General features: G+C 36.6%; 1 protein-coding gene across 4 annotated transcripts in view; it reads right to left on the reverse strand.

Annotated features, from left to right (window-relative positions):
* DOK6 (docking protein 6) overlaps positions 1 to 17,309 on the reverse strand; it is a 723,957-nt gene that overhangs the window by 70,085 nt on the left and 636,563 nt on the right. For 2 of the 4 annotated variants that reach the window (XM_089664037.1, XM_089664045.1), the window contains one exon: positions 623 to 3,640. The exons of 1 other annotated variant lie outside the window; for it this stretch is intronic. In XM_089664037.1, coding sequence (XP_089520163.1) covers positions 3,362 to 3,640 — 279 coding nt within the window. In that variant the 3' untranslated portion in view covers positions 623 to 3,361. Of the gene's footprint in view, positions 1 to 622; positions 3,641 to 17,309 lie in introns of those variants that run through there. One more of the 4 variants, XM_089664063.1, reaches the window with a different exon arrangement.

A 17,309-nucleotide genomic window follows, 5' to 3' on the forward strand; every position in this document is an offset into this window, starting at 1 on the left:
AATTATTGCTCCCACAGTTGATTTGTTCACACCAAGCTGCTTGCCTATTGCAGATTCAGTCTTCCCAACCTGGTGCAGGTCTACAATTTTTTTTCTGGTGTCCTTCGACAGCTCTTTGGTCTTCACCATAGTGGAGTTTGGAGTGTAACTGTTTGAGGTTGTGGACAGGTGTCTTATACTGATAACCAGTTGAAACAGGTGCCATTGATACAGGTAATGAATGCAGGACAGAGGAGCCTCTTAAAGAAGAAGGTACAGGTCTGTGAGAGCCAGAAATCTTGCTTGTTTGTAGGTGACCAAATACTTATTTTCCACCATAATTTGCAAATAAATGTAATTTTCTGGATTTTTTTTCTCATTTTGTCTCTCATAGTTGAGGTCTACCTATGATGCCAATTACAGGCTTCTCATCTTTTTAAGTGGGAGAACTTGCACAATTGGTGGCTGACTAAATACTTTTTTGCCCCACTGTATATACATGTTTTTGCGCAGCCCTGCCACCCTGTAGCAGTAGTTCTACTATAGGGTGGTGGGCAAGCGGTTAAATTAGCATCCCAAACCAGAGGTGCTGCGTGGACCATAAATACAATATATTAGAAGGAAGGAGAAAAGACACAAGTGATTCATAAACCAGCTTAAAATGTATTTTCATAGTTCATTCCATATGTAATAAGCATACTGTATATCCAAGATTTAAAATCAACTGCAAAATAGTTTGATTTCACTTTGCAAACAAAATAAATTATTTTATTGAAATTCTTTTATTAACACATGCTGATCATAAATGTTGAGCTGCTTGGCCCAGTCATAATACTATACGTAATGGGAGTTTCCACTTTAATCTAATCGTAGACCCTAATAAAGACTGCCTCTGTGAAGTAACTTAGGTTCACGTGGTTTAAGTTCTTTTTGCAGGCTACTTTTTTTTTAGATAGATGACAATCATAGAGAACCATTGTATTTAACCAAATTAAATAAAACACCAAGAAGTAGTGCAAGTCTTAAACCAAGATCCTCTTTTAGTTTAGAGTGAAAACCCTCACTACAATATTGTGCTGTCTGTAGTAGAATATTACATGGAGGAATGCTATATTTTAGCATGACAATGGCTTAATACAGATCATTACATTTGTTTTGCTGAAATGTAAAGCAAACCTATATATCTTCAAACAATAGCTGTACTGTTTTGTTTAATGACTCAAGGTAGGTGATTCATTATACACCAAACCAGTTTTCATGATATTTAAGAAAAATTGTGCCAAACACATATAGCTTCCAATAATTCCTAAAGGAATTTGGGTCACTTGTTTTTATTCCTGTGAAGGTTTTCATTCAGGTCACAGTATACCTAATAGTAGCTAGTCACAATTAACTGAACTTGCTCCATAATGTTATAGATATTTTATCAATGCCTTACTCAGGTGATTTTGACACCTGTTCACATATTCAGTCATGCAGCTCAAGTGAATGACAGCAGTGTGATTGGATTATGTAAATTAAAAGAGGTTGCTTTCACAAACTGTTACACCTCCCATAATGTTCTTGGACAAAACACATCTGCTTTGACAGGTGTCATAATGATACATCATGGTGATTGGATTAAAGTGACTGAGTTACCCATGTGGCACAATAAATGCTGGTGTATGCTCCTAACACTCATTTGAACTGGGGAATCCATTGAATGAGTAGTGAAAGATCTTGAATATTACAGAACAAGTCCATTTGAATGTGACTACTATCTTGTTTTTATTTGATGTTTTATAACTTATTACTAGTTTGTTCTGGCTAAAAAGGACACATTAGAAAATTGTACACACTAATTTTGTTCACCTAAATGTTTTTACATCTCAAGGTCAACATCAACAGATTTTTCTTCTATTTAAACCTTGAGCAGGGATGTTTTTAACAATATCCAGCATTTGTTGACTGCACCTATATCAAAGGGGGAGCTTCAAACACAAATCCAAGTGGGAACATTGGTGGAATATATAGGAGAACAGAGAATGTTAATGGATCTAAATATAAACATTGGGGCTGCAAATATATGTATAATTTTATACACAGAAAGCTTCATACACTTCATCAGAAATTAAATCAACAGTTTTAGATGAATGAATCCTTTATGCATAAATAAAAACATAAATTGAGCTGAAATGTACAAAACATATCTATTTTGTCTTTAATGCTGCAATAAAATAACCTTAAATTTCCCTGTAGAAAAAATATGCAGATCCAGATATAACATTCAGCAGAATCACTAAGAGTGGCATAACGTTTCAGGTTTGTTCCCTTTATTATATATAGAAAATGTTCTGTCTCCAGAAGCTGAAGACTGAAAATGCCACTGTATGGGGTTAATATACTAAAGGCAAATAAACTGTTAACTCTGCAAGGGAGCTTTTGCTTTGCATGAGAATTTTCCCTTAGATTAATGAATAAGGTAAAGCTCTGCTGACTTGCATCATCCAATCATGTGCAACAAAATATATACATAGATATATATGTTTATTTAAATTCTCCTTGAAAGTGATTGAGTATTCTTTGGAAAGTGAAATTCAACCACATTCACTATGCTAAGAAAAATTCCTTTGCACAGTGAAAATTCCCTTGTAAAGTTAGCAGCCAATTTGACCATAGTACATCCATCCCAACATGCACAGCATCCACACATTGGCCAAGTCAAAGAGACTTAAGTGATAATCCCTTGTATTTTGGTGATAAGGCCAAAAATGGACAGATGTCTCAGCGATTCAAATGTCTTGTTGGCTTTCTCTTTCTTAATGAGGTAGCTGACTGTCCATGGCTGGCATCAGTGTTAGACTTGCACATTATTTTTTATCTGCTTGCAGTATTTGAGACGTGTCCTGTACCAATAACACATTATTTTTTTATGTCCATGATTACAGGAAAGGCTGACTATATATTTACATTAAACTACTGAGGCACTAGCGCTAAGACTGCATAATATTCGTAATGTGCTATATGCTTGTAGAGCAGGATTTATCATTTGTTTTCATAAGCAGTCTTCAGCAAATCACCATTTGGACAGTTGATTAAACTGCTAAATTGAACAACATGTCAATTTATGGTTTCTTGGGTTTTAATGTGTTGATATTTAATTTAAAACAACTTTGATCAGTCACAAACACATCAAAATAACACCATCTATACTCAATTCTGAAAATGGACAAATCAAATTGCATGATTTAGTATAAGGATCTACAACACAGTTGGTCATAGAATGCCTGGTAATGAATGTAGCATCTGTTTAAGAGTGGTTGTGAAAGCAATTAAACAGAAACTTCAATATACAGAAGACTAAAAAATAAATACATAAAGTAGAAACATGATCTCCAATTTCTTAATTGTCTATTTGGTAACCTCGGTCTCTGCTTTCATTGTAATTCATCCTCCTTGAATGCACAGGATGCAGATGACTTGCTGATCCAGCTTTTAGGTTCCAGTTAACACTGTCTCTATAGTCAATTGCCTTCTGAATGTCACTAGAGGATGCACGAGCAGTAGATGGATTCATAGCCGCTAAACACCGACAAGGGCTGCTGGTACTTCTTGCACGACTCAGAGGAGTAGCTGGAAAATGTCTGTGCACGAGACATCTTTGTTGTACTGAAACTGTTACCTATATGGAAAGAAATCATGCAATTAAATAATCTGTTACAGCAACACAACCACCTGATACATTATCTTGGACTAGCTAAAGTTTGGTTTGGCTTAGTCTCTCTCTGTAGGACTGTGACAGTAAGTGGGAGATTTATTGATCCCAGTTTTTGCAATGTGACATTGATCTGATGCTGTGGAAAAAATTTTGGGAAACCGCACCCAGATCTTCTGTATGCGTAGTCTATAAGGAAAATACATACAAAATTATGATATTGCGGTACAAAACTCCTGAAGTACTCCATGCCTGTAACCCGAATGCTTCTCCTGCCTGCTGGAAAGAATTTGTCTCTCTCTATCATATTTTTTGGGAATGTGGGTCTATCACTCCTTTTTGGGAAGAGGTTTTGTCTTTACTACAATTGCTATTGCATACCTCTCTCCCTTTCAAGCCTCTGTATTTTTTATTGAGCCAGCCTTTTCCAGGCCTCTCCAAACCGTCAAGGAAACTTTCCATGCATGTTCTGACTGTGGCCAGGAGAAGCATGCCTATGTGTTGGCTATCCTCCGTATCTACTTCAATGCCGACTTTGTTTAAAATTATTGCTGATTTTAGACAAATGTAATATCTGACCGTTTTACATGCCTGTTCGATTACTGTGTTTGAGGCAGTATTTAACCTATGGGATGCCTTTATCTCTGCTCAACCTGCCAAAACTGTACGGATTTAACTGCTCCTCCACTGTTATTTTATGACATTGTATGTTCTATATCCTTACAAATTTCTACCATCGATGAGCTTCTTTCTCTTTTTTTTATTTTTCAAATTTAATGTATGTATATACTTGTGAACACTCAATAAAAATGTTAATTACAAAAAAACAAGGGTGAGATTTGGTGGAGCAGCTTTGTTTAGTAACCCATCAGCTTCCAGGTTTTATAGTCAAAGTTTAATTGAACAAGGTGAAGTTTATAATATTACTTCTCTTATTAATTTGGAGGTGTATTATGGAATCATTTGTACTTGCTTGTATGACTTCTGCCTACATCCCCAACTTGGAAACTATTCCAATACCAACATATTTTAGTCTATGTGCATATGATTACGGGGTCACTTAAACTTCGTTAGGCTCATTCTAGGAAGCAATTTATAATTAGCAACAGGTATTCACTTAAAGTTGAATTATGAGTGTTGCGTGGGATCATCTTTTAAAATATATGAGATGAAATGTTATTGCCCCTTTTCATAATTAAGCCAGCACTATCTCCTAATGGCTAAACCCAGAACGTCTATCATTATGTCCAAGAAAATAATTGTTCATAAACAAATATCTGTTCTACATTAATTTTTAGGTGTCAAAATTAATCTAGTGACTCAAAAATGCAGTCATAAAAAATCTCATTGTTTATGAAACATAAAACACATTTGTATAATAACTGGTATATAGACAAAGTGTACATATACTTAGGTATCATGGGTATCCTTAACAGGATCAACTACCCTTTCTCAGCCATTGCTAAATCATATACATATTTCCAAAGGACGGAACTACAAAGCTTGCAAATGACTGGTGTTAGATTATTTGAGATGTTTCGTAGATGGACTTTAATATGCTTCCTTAGAAAGCCTGTGAAAAAGGAATACCTAAAGATGACATAAAAAAATTATTGGGTCAAATATGATGAAGCCTAAAACACTTCACATCTATCCATACCATAGGTACTAACAAATGACCCCATATGAAGGCAACAAAGGTATCTCAGGGGAGACTTCAGGAGAAATAAAAATGCAGCAGGAAATGTAGGTTCAACATTACATATACTATGGTCCTGTAAATCAATTAGATCCTTTTGGAACCGTGTCTTCCAAATTAATCTCCGAACTATCCAAAACATTGATAACCCCAAACCCTTCACTTGCACTCCTACACATTGGGATTGAAAAATTTCCCCATAACTCCCGTACTATTGTTGTTCATACCCTTTTCACAGCCAAAATTAATATAGCCAGATTATGGAACAGTACCACTGTTCCTTCCCTCAAGTCATTGATCACGGATCTTACTTTCCAATGTGAAATGGAACAAAGATCTGCCTTCAACAACTGCACTCAACACAAATTCAAACCCCAATGGACTCGCTGGTTGCAAAACCCTAACTGCTCAGTAAACTTTTGATAACCTAAATACAACTTGAGTTGCTCACCAACTCTAGACTGGTACTCCTTCCACCCCGTTATACTTACCCCTCCCCCTCCCTATCCCCCTTCCCACCCCCCCTTGTTCAATACCCCTTTACCATCCCATACACCTTACCAAGGTTCAACACACATCAAAGAATACCTGTGATGTTAATGTTTTATATTCCATTATCAGCCCCAGCCAATTGGTGGGGTAAATACTCAATACTATGTTGTATTAACATGTTTACTATTGAACTGAATATTCTTACCCTGTTCTGTTCTTAAAAAAATTTTCAGTAAAAACTATTGAAACATAAAAAAAAAAAATGCTGCAGGATAATTTGTTGCCTCACAAAAGGTAATAGTCCTATATTCATCCATAGTATTAATGTCAGCGGCAATTTTGTTTTTATATGTATAATAAGCAATGAGAATTATTATGACTTTGTTTTTTCACAATGATTTAATTAATTTTATCAGCTAAAAAGTCCCATAGAACATGTATTTGTTTATGAACTATTAGCTTAAGGTGGGATATGGTGTTTGGATAGAATAATCCTCACTTAAATTGCATGCCACTATCCAGGAAAATAACAAAACAGATAACATCCCAAATATATAGCAAACACGTTCACAGTATCATAATTCTACTACATATGTTTAACTTACAGAAAAATTATATGCTATACCTTCCATAAACAATATATGCCATTAACCAATGAAATACTATACATTTGCTCTCAAAATTTATGTTAAGCCTACCTGCATGGTTATAAAATTCTTTTAGCTGAGGTTAGGAACACACATATATATATTTATATTTTTATGCATTATCATACAAAAAATGACAAAGTAGTATAGTTATATTGTTGTTTCATCTCATTGCTGCAATTCCACAGATAAACCTGAAAAGTGAAAAAGCCAAAAGAAAAAGGTATATGAATATGAAAATAAAATAGCACAAAACCATTGTCTATATGCATAATAGAATGAACTACAGTATGTTCTAAATAAAATCCTTTGCATGGAATGACCTACAAAAAAGGTTATGGTGAAAAGGCAATAATACACAAGAAAAGAAAAAAAAAGAGAGCGAGGTGCCCAGATTAAAGACACATGGGCTGAATACACTGAATGTTGATATTAATATAATGCTAAACCAATGGTTTAAAAATAAACCCTCTGTGTAACTGGATAAAATACCCATGAGAACACAAAAAGAGAGAATAGAAGGAAACGAAAACTGTGAGCATTAGTAAGTATTAAAATAATAAATACATGGATGTAAAATATAATTCATATATAATATATTTACTGTATATACAGAGCAAATATTATTCATAGTAGTCTCAGATGCCAAGCAACAATTGTTAAGTAAACCTGGGGTTTTCCATTTAGGGTAAAGCAACAGGTTTGCTTTATCCTACACCCAGCAGGATATACATACTTTTTTATCCCCTGCCACTTTCCTATGACCTCCTGCCACCCTCAGCAGTATACACTTACTTTTCCTTTGACAACACCCCTCCCCCCTTCCCATTCATTTGGTGCCTGAAGCCAAAAGAAATAAGTGGTACTTCTAGGTATGGAGAAGCATGTGACTCACCCATATGACAGGGCTGTCACAGGGCAGTCCAAAGCCCTGTGTGAGCAATTTGTAGCAGAAACAAGTTTCTGCTTTTATTATAGGTGACTGTATGAAGTGGCGTTAGATGAAGGGAAGATACGTTAATATGTCTGTGGAGGTCTCCACTGAAGCAAATCTATTGCTTTGTATGGGAAATTACGAGTTCACATTAACCGCTTTCCTGCCGCCCTATAACAGATATACTGCTACAGGGTGGCAGGGGTGTGCAAAATCATGTGTGTGTATGTGTATATGTGTGTGTGTGTGTGTCTATATATATATATATATATATATATAATATATATATATATATATATAATGTGTATGTATGTATGTGTGTGTGTGATTTTGCATTTCCGAAAAGGGGGCGTGCATGAGCCCTACCCACACCTCTATTCGGTGCCTTGCTGTCAATCACCGGGTCCCAACCGACGATTACTTTCTGGCACCTGGTGATTGCCAAGCATTACCGATGGAGGGAGAGAACTGTATGTAAACAATACAGTTCTTTCACCTGTCGGCTCCAGTACACTGCTTTGTATGGCTCTGCATAGCAGAGGCATACAAAGCAGTGTGCTTACAGTTGAAAGCACTAACACAGCACACAGTGAAACAGCATACAAATAGCCTTTTGATTGCCCCACGTGTTTACCCCTTCCTGCCCAGTGTCATTAGTACAGTGTCAGTGCTTTTTTTTTTTTAGCGCCCCCAGTGTCAGAATACCTGCTGCAGTCCCGCAGTCCTGCTTTAAGTTACTGATTGCCACCATTTCTAGTAAACCCCCCCCCCCCCCCAAAAAAAAAATCCCAGTATATATACCACCATTTGTAAACGCTATAACTTTCATGTAAACCAATTAATTTACACATATTAGGGTTTTTTTTTATTAGCAATGATATGTAGCAGAATACATTTTGGTGTAAATTTATGAGGAAATTTGATTTCTTTAATTTTTTTACTGGACATGTTTAATAGCAAAAAAATTAAAAATATTGTTTTTTTTCTCAAAATTGCCGATCTTTTTTTTTTATATCGCAAAAAATAAAAAACACACAGGCAATCAAATACCACCAAAAGGAAGCTCTATTCGTGGGAAAAAAAAGGACGTAAATTTCATTTGGGTGCAGCATTGCATGACTGCGCAATTGTTAGCTAAAATTACGCAGTACCGTAACACAAAAAATGGTCTGGTTAGGAAGGGGGGTAAAGGGTCAGGAAGGGGGGTAAATCCTCTGGAGGGCAAGTGAATAAAGCATTAATTCACTCTCTCAATCAATTCTTTTTAATCCTTATGCTGCTAGCATTAGATAGGAATGTCTATCATATTTACTTATTAAACTTTGTTTTACATTTCTTCAGTTGCTTCCTGTTTTCCATGCCTAGGCAAATTATGTCATACATCCCAGCCAGGGGCGGACTGACAACTCATGGGGCCCCCGGGCAATAGGGGATCATGGGGCTCCTGTGTCCTTGCCCAAACTCACAAAAGCCTATGAAAAAGGTACCAGGGGCATCTCATGGGGCCCCCTACTGACCCCGGGCCCTTGGGCAGTGCCCGAGTTTCCAAATGGTCAGTCCGCCCCTGATCCCAGCAGTCTTCAGGAGGGGAGGGTTCTCAGCTCAGCCAATGTCTAAGCCAAGGGCAGATGGATTCCAAGAAGTACATGCTACATGAATCATCTGCCCTTACTCAAGATGTCCACTGCCAGGAATGCCAGGAGGTGTTTTTTCAAAATGTTTCTCAGCAAAATAAAGCAGACAAATGGACGTATGGAGGAGTTTGCTTTGAATATTAGCAATGGATTAAATAGCATTTTTGATTTGTGGTGCTCAGATGCAGTGCAGTTCCATGTTAAGGACTATAAAGGTGTACCTTATCACAGTTAAATGCACAGAATAACAAATCAAAGTTGAAAAAAACCTAGGCATGGCTACTTATGCTCAGTAAACAAAGCGTGCTTTGTTACAATCAATCACAGGTAACTAAATAATAATGTAACAAGTTCTCAACCAGAACATCTTGAAATCCACTTTGAACTACCATATTTATATATCATCAAAATTGTGTCTTAGATGACTGACAGAGGCAGTTTTCATTTTTTTTCATTTAGACTTGACACATCAGAGCCAGAACTCATAATAGTCTCATCCAGTAAAGCTTTTTAATCAGTCTATACCTTGATGCAAATTTAGGGTTAAAGTCTATCCTTCATAAAAGCCATAATTGACCAGGGGCAGACTGACAACTCATGGGGCCCCCAGGCAATCGGGGATCATGGGGCCCCTATGTCCTTGCCCACACTCAAACCACAACCAAAAAAGCCTCTGAAAGGTTGCATGGGGCATCTCATGGGGCTCTCTACTGACCCTGGGCCCTTGGGCAGGGCCTGAGTGCTTTAATGGTCAGTCCGCGCATGTAATTGACTTCAGCTTTCAATGGCCTTCTGTATATGTTAAACCTCTGTTTCAAATGAATGTTCTTCACTGGTTTAGTAAACCTTCTTATCGATGTATATCTCAATCACTTTACTTATTCTTTTTAAAAAATAATGTGTTATAAATCTGTGACTTTCTTACAATGGTCACTCTGTAGCTCATTGCTACAGATTTTGGTGTCAGCCAGAAGGGCTTGATCAGACCCCTATAAAACCTTTTTTTAAAGATTATCTTTAAAAGTCACTCTGTTGATAACTTTTCATGACTGCATATCAACGCAATTACATGTCTGATATTAACTTATCAGAACCCTACTGAGCAAGAATGACATTGGGACACAGAGTGCTTATACTATATACAGTATGTACAAATAATTTTGAACATTTTTTAAAGATAGGAAAAAGTCAATAGTTAAATACATCACCGCAGAGCAGATAGAGCAGATTATTCTGTACCATTTGTAGTAGAAAATCTGGCATGAATTTTTAACATGAAAGGACAAATACAACCCAAGTATCTGAAAAAAAAATCAATACAAAGAAGTTGTCAAATTTAAAATGAATAGGTGATGCTTGTTAGCTGCAAGTGTACAGCATGTTCTGTTTCTGTTCTGTAGATTTTTCCTCTCTTACTTCAATGTGCATGAATGAGGATTCAGTGAAAGGCTCGGAGCACACAGGTCTGCATTTTTTGCAAGCGTACATTTAGGAGTATTCAGAAAATGAGGCTATTGACAAGTGAAGGAATTTTTCTAGTAGGTCAGGTGAAAAAGGATGAAAATCAGAGGCATCAGGTAGAAAATGTCCTCGGAGGCAGTTTAAATGCAAATGTCTCATCCTACTAGAGTGTACCTCAAAGCACTTCTTAGTTATGCCCCTGGCAATCATTTCAAGCCCACCACTGTACAACATGAAAGAAGGAGTTTGGTGTGTTCTCCAGGAATTGGCAGCCTCTATTTTCACTTAACAGATTGCTTACTTGCTCTGGAAGTTATTTCCTTCTATCTCTCATCTGCTGTAGTAGCATCATTGGGAAATGCAAATACAACTCTCCAGGTCATCAATGAGATTTTTGTGCCAACATAGTGGCATGCTGAGTACATCCAAACAATTCTTTTATAATATACACAAGATTAATTTCTACAGTGTTTCTTTTCATCTCTTTCACAATTAACATTCTAATCTTGTTAAATGGCCCTTACAGCACATTTTTATTTAATGCGTATAATCCAAAGCATTTAGTGGCTTTCCAAGAAGTGTTCACCTCACTGGAACAGGTACAAAAAAAGTAAAACAAATAAAAAAATTCACATATTTCTGAAATTATTTCCTATCACTTTTTTATTCTCCAGTACCTTTTCTACAGTATGAAGTTTGTATCTTCTTTTTTTTGTTTCCTAAACAACATTTTTTTGCACAATTTATACAGGTGTCCATTACCCTACCAGTATGTCTTTGGAGTGTGGGAGGAAACCCACACAGGCTCAGGGAGAACATGCAAACTCCAGGCAGGTAGTGCCGCGGTTGGAATTTAAACCGACGACCATAGTGCTGCCAGGCAGAGGTGCTAACCACTTAACCACTGTGCTGCCCACTGTATAAATGTGCCCTTTAATTTCTGGCTGCTATGGGGAAAATCCAAAAATAAATAATGTACTATTCATAAATATTGTTCTATAATTCATAGTATAGCTATGAAATGGGTCATATAAAATGAGAAATACATAGCTATACTATTATAAATCAAATAAAATATTTTTGTTAAAATAGCTATTATCCCCACACCTGCCAGCTTTCCACTTTCTGTATACAATTATCATTATCATACAAATGCCATTTATATAATAGGATTGATTTTAGCTTGACTGGGGGTTGCAATTGCTGTTGATACAGAATAAAAATGAAGCTTACATTTAATTGTCCAAAGAATGCCATCATAATAAAACACAGTGGAACAAATGGAAAAAGCGAGCTTAATAATCCTAATGGTAACCAACATCTTAGCAAGATATAGCAACTAGAAAGGGAAAATAAAGGCAGTGTGAAATTCAAGGAAACATAAATAGGCATTTAACACCAGAGTTTAAGTTTTAACAGACCACATCTAGCAATCTGGAAGTTCTGGCATTTCCCAGAAGAGCTATTCCATCAGAACAATTGTAGGCCATGAACATCTTGGGGCCAGTCAGGCTCAACAAGTTTAATTAAAGCAGCAGACATTACTACATTGTATGCTCAAGCCTTTTACAAACTAACATGGCAGTATAAATTTCAGTGTGCCAACAGTGTTAGCACATTTGACCAAGTACACAGAATAGGCTGTTGTGGCTGTTTTTGAGGCTGTCTTGCCCTGATTGGTGTAAACATAAGGTAATAAAAATAGAAAAATATCCTTTTTCTAAAATAATATGTGGCACTGATGATGGCCTACGGTTTTGAAATAGTTGTTTGGTATAATTGGTTCTATGATAATAGGCTGTGTCTATTCTATAAGGGCTTATTCATATGAGCATCTGGGGTGGGGAGGTAAATGCAGGCGATTGAGCTTCAGTTCTACATCCCCCCAACTACCCACCTAAAGAAGGACATGCAGCCACTCAGGTCTGTACACATGCTGCGGTCATGGAAAAAATGAAAATCCCTGTTGCATTTGGAGGACTGCTGAGCCCACCATCATATATGACCTATTCAAGTGAATGGTGTAAGTGCCACAACTACCCAACAACCACATGCAATACAAGTGGTTGTGCCAGAGTGGGTCTTCTCCTATTCAGGGTAAAACAGTCAGTGAGGAGGCAACATCGCCTCCTAGCTGCCTGGTAACCACCCTCTGAAAATTGATCTACTACACAACACTTTTCAGAGGGGTGGAAAAGGGTGACACATGTCTGAATAAGACATAAATTATCTGTATGGATGCTCAATATACAGTCATAAGAAAAGGATTTATATGGTTCTAGGCACTATCCTAAAATGAGGACCCCCCCCCCAAAAAAATGTTGAAAATAATAAATAATCTAAATAATTAATAACTTTATGTAAACTAAACTTTATGCAAATTGAAACTGATATTTAATACACGTTGATACAATAAGTCATCAATAAAGATTTTGCCTATTGATAAATATATCCCATACTGTTTAACCACATTGACAAAAACACTTGGCCCTTCAACTGCAAAGATATTTTAGACCTTTTTTATCCATAAAAATATAATGGTCTAGTCATGAAGAGGGAAGGTCTTTCTGATTTTACATATTTAAGAGTAGTAGTCACCAGTTCTCCTTTATTAAATAGTTTTTCCATAGAAACGCACTATTAGCAGAAAAAAAAAATAGCTGTCAGCATAAATTTTATTTTAATTTTTATTTTTGACAGAGAAGAACACAGCTGAATTCTGTATTAAATTACAGTAAATGTAAAAATAATCATTTAATGAAGAAGAGTGCTTTAGGAGCAAGTCATTAATGTTCTAGTTTTGGTTTCAGCTTATCACTCTTTAAAGCACAAACCCAGATATTGTGTAACAAGTTATACCATTCTATGTTTCCTTTAACGAGAACCTTTTGAAAAGTTTTAGTTACATGAAATTGACATTCTGCTTCATTGCACTGACAGGAATGGATTATTGTGAACAGTTTTCTAGTTTCGCTTTGTAATGTCAGTTCTGGCTTGACATTAGATGGTTTAGTGGTTATCATATATGTCAAGAATATATGGTATTTATCTAAAACATGAACAAAACCACAGGCAAAAATATGTTTCGAAGAATAGTATTTTAAAAACAAAATTATATATTAATGCATAGGGCACTCTTGACTCAGTACTCAAAAGCCTATTAACCATGAAAGTGTAGTGCTTTACCTAAGCACATAAATGTGATGCAGCACTCCAGTGATTATATAAACAAATATATACATAAGTCAATGTGCTAAAAAATGTCACAATCATAAATCCATTCAGTAAATTCACTTACAATATATAACTGTGTTTCAGTTATTTTCCAATGCAGAGCTTTCATGCATCCTCGGCATGTTAAAAACATACTTGCAAACAACACCAATCTCTTCCCACTGTTATCAAAATGTGCGTTCACTTCAGCCATTAGATCCCTTAACTACTGGAGGTCATAAAGCATCAGCAACCCCACAGGGTTAATACGCCTCCAACATATCTAACATATGCATCATAACTCAAATACATGAAACAAAAAAAAACCCATAGTACTCACTGAATTCTTTATTTAAAACCACTAAAAAGCATACAGTATATAACTGCACTCACATGTCCAGAGGATACTTAGCCGCCCATCAGAAAAATCCTCCTACGGTTGGATATACGGTTTGTTTTTCCTCTGCCTATCATAAGGTGCTGAAGTCATCATGCTCGGAGGAAAGGAGCTGATCCAAGTGTTTTCCTGTAGGAGGTTTTTTTAAATGGGCGGCGAAGTTACCCCTGGACCTTTTTTATATGGAGTTTTGTGGACTGAAAGGCTGTGAGTGCACTCATATATATTGTTTAGTGGTTTTCAAGAAAGAAATCAGTGAGCACTATAACTTTCTTTCCTTCCTTGATCTACGTTATGATACATATGGTAGACATTTTGGAACACTATTATCCCCTGTGGGGTATCAGGCACTGTATGACCTGCTATAATGAATGTGTCCAGTGACTGAGGTGAGCGCACATCTTGAGCTCAGTGGGAATAGATTGGTGTTGTTTGCAAGAAAGTGTTTACCACTCAGAAGTTACATGAAGAAAACACAGCGGTGGATTAGAATTTAAATACAGTTACGTATATAAACTGCATGTTGTGGGTGAATTTACAAAATAGACTTATGATTGCAACATTTTTTTAGCAGATTGATTTATGTATATATTTGTACAAACACTGAAGTGGTGCTTCACCATTATAGTGTAAGTGCATATCAAGTCACATGTTTTTATGAACACATATGGTTTATACATACATTTATCCAATTTTTGGATGTACAATATGTATTAAGTAGATTTGTTTAGGGAAAGTTCTGCACTTTCACAGTAAAAAATTTTGTTTTTGGTGGGAACCACTAAATTAATGCTGGCTTTCTACCTTGGGAAAATATGGTGTACAATGCATGCAAATTCATATGCTTTGAGTACTCAAATGCTGCCTCTTACACTATTAACGCATTATTTAATGCTAATCTTCTCCCTTTTAATTCAGCTCTAACCAGCACTATTTACAACTAGACAACAGTAGAGAAAATTCTTCATCTTTAGTTTTCTTGATGTCAGAGATAGATTAAGGCACAATGGGGGCCCTAGCCAACATAGTAGATTTGCCCCTCTTTCCCTTCTCTTTTATTGACCTGTTTAAGAAATACAATAGCCACAGAAGTGTCACACTATATAATTTTTCTGTACTGGCATTGCCTGTCCCAACTGTCTGCAAATGCATCTTCCTTATGATTTTAATTTAATAGGTATTTCCCCAACTTTGTTTCATCATAGTTACATAGTTAGTCTGGCTGAAAAAAGACAAAAGTCCACCCAGAGAGGCAATTGGATATTCCCTGTATCAACTTTACCTATAAATGTTAGTATCCAGTTATATTCTTTGTATCTAAGAAAGAATCCAGGCCTTTTTTGAAGCAATCCACTGACCTGGCCAGAACCAACTCTTGAGGGAGTCTATTCCACATAGAATAAACCTTTCTGTGTTTGGAGATTAAATTTATTTTCCTCCAGATGTAAAGAGTGCCCCCTTGTCCTCTGTGATGACTTCAGGGTGAATAGCTCCCCCCTTAATCTCCTCTTCTCAAGAGAGAATAAATTCAGTTCCTCTAATCTTTCCTCATAGCTGAGCTCCTCCATGCCTCTTATCAGTTTGGTTGCCCTTCTCTGTACTTTCTCCAGTTCCCTAATGTTCTTTTTGTGAATTGGTGCCCAAAACTGAACTGCATATTCCAGATGAGGTATAACTAATGATTTGTACAGGGGTAAAATTATTTCTCTCTCTCTGGAGTCTATACCTCTTTTAATACAAGAGAGGATTTTGCTCGCTTTAAAAACCACAGCTTGACATTGCATGCCATTATTAAACTTGTGATCTATCAGAACTCCCAAATCCATCTCCATCATTGATTCCCCCAGTTGTGCTCCCCCTAGTATGTATGTTGCATGCATATTCTTAGCCCCCAAGTGCATAACCTTACATTTATCAATATTAAACCTCATTTGCCACATAGTTGCCCAATTAAACAGTGCATTGAGGTCGGCTTCTAAGTTGAAGACATCCTGTAAGGACGTTATTCCACTGCACAGCTTGGTGTCATCTGCAAAGACTGAAATGGGATTTTTAATCCCAGACGCTATATTGTTTATAAATATATTAAAAAGTAAAGGTCCCAACACTGAACCTTGGGGTACATCATTGACAACCCTAGACCATTCAGAGTATGAATCATTAACCACTATTTGAATATGATATTTTAGCCAGTTTTCTATCCATTTACATACAAATTTTTCCAAGCCTGCAGACTTTACCTTACACATTAGCCGTGTGTGGGGAACTGTGTCAAACGCTTTTGCAAAATCCAAGTATACCACGTCCACCACCATCCCTCTGTCCAAGGTTTTGCTCACCCCCTCATAAAAAGAAATCAGATTTGTCTGACAACTTCTGTCTTTCAAGAATCCATGCTGTCTGTTGCTTAAAATATTTTTTTCAAGCAAGAACTCATCTATGTGGTCTTTTATTAAACTCTCCAGTATCTTCCCAACTATAGAAGTTAAACTAACAGGTGTATAATTACTTGGTAAAGACTTTGACCCTTTTTTAAATATTGGCACCACATTGGCCTTACGCCAATCCAGTGGTACTATGCCAGTCATTAAAGAGTCAATAAAAATTAGAAACAATGGCTTTGAAATGACAGAGCTCAATTTTTTAGGGGCCCGTGGGTGTATGCCATCCGGTCCAGGTGCTTTATTCACCTTTATACTGTCTAAATATTTTTGGATCATATCAATTGTGAGCCAATGTGGACCATCTGGAGCTGGGTCAATGCCATGCCCATTATGGACAAGAGCTCCCCCGTGCTCCTTTGTATACAGAGAGCTGAAGAAGGTATTTAATAAATTTGCTTTCTCTTTGTCCCCAATCATGTTATCCTCCTTGTTTGCTGCCGATGTACGAAGATTATAGCTCGACATCTATGGATCTCTAGGCTTCTGCTCAGGTTGCCTTGTAGATAATCCCTTTCCGCTTAGTGTCCATACAGCAGGAAACAGCTTTGATCAAAGCTGGAAGTCTCTTTAAAAAATAAAGATGACCGTGATGTCACTGACAAAATATGGTCATGCCCATCTTTGACCAGTAACATCACTAGATATACCCTGGTCCTTTTTAATTCGTGGTCAATAAGCCTTGGGATCAAATGCAACAGTGTTTTTTTTCTGGAGG

This window comes from Staurois parvus, unplaced genomic scaffold, assembly GCF_062004578.1.
Source record: "Staurois parvus isolate SC_StPar_1 unplaced genomic scaffold, SC_StPar_1.0 ptg000045l, whole genome shotgun sequence".
NCBI classification, from domain to species: domain Eukaryota; kingdom Metazoa; phylum Chordata; class Amphibia; order Anura; family Ranidae; genus Staurois; species Staurois parvus.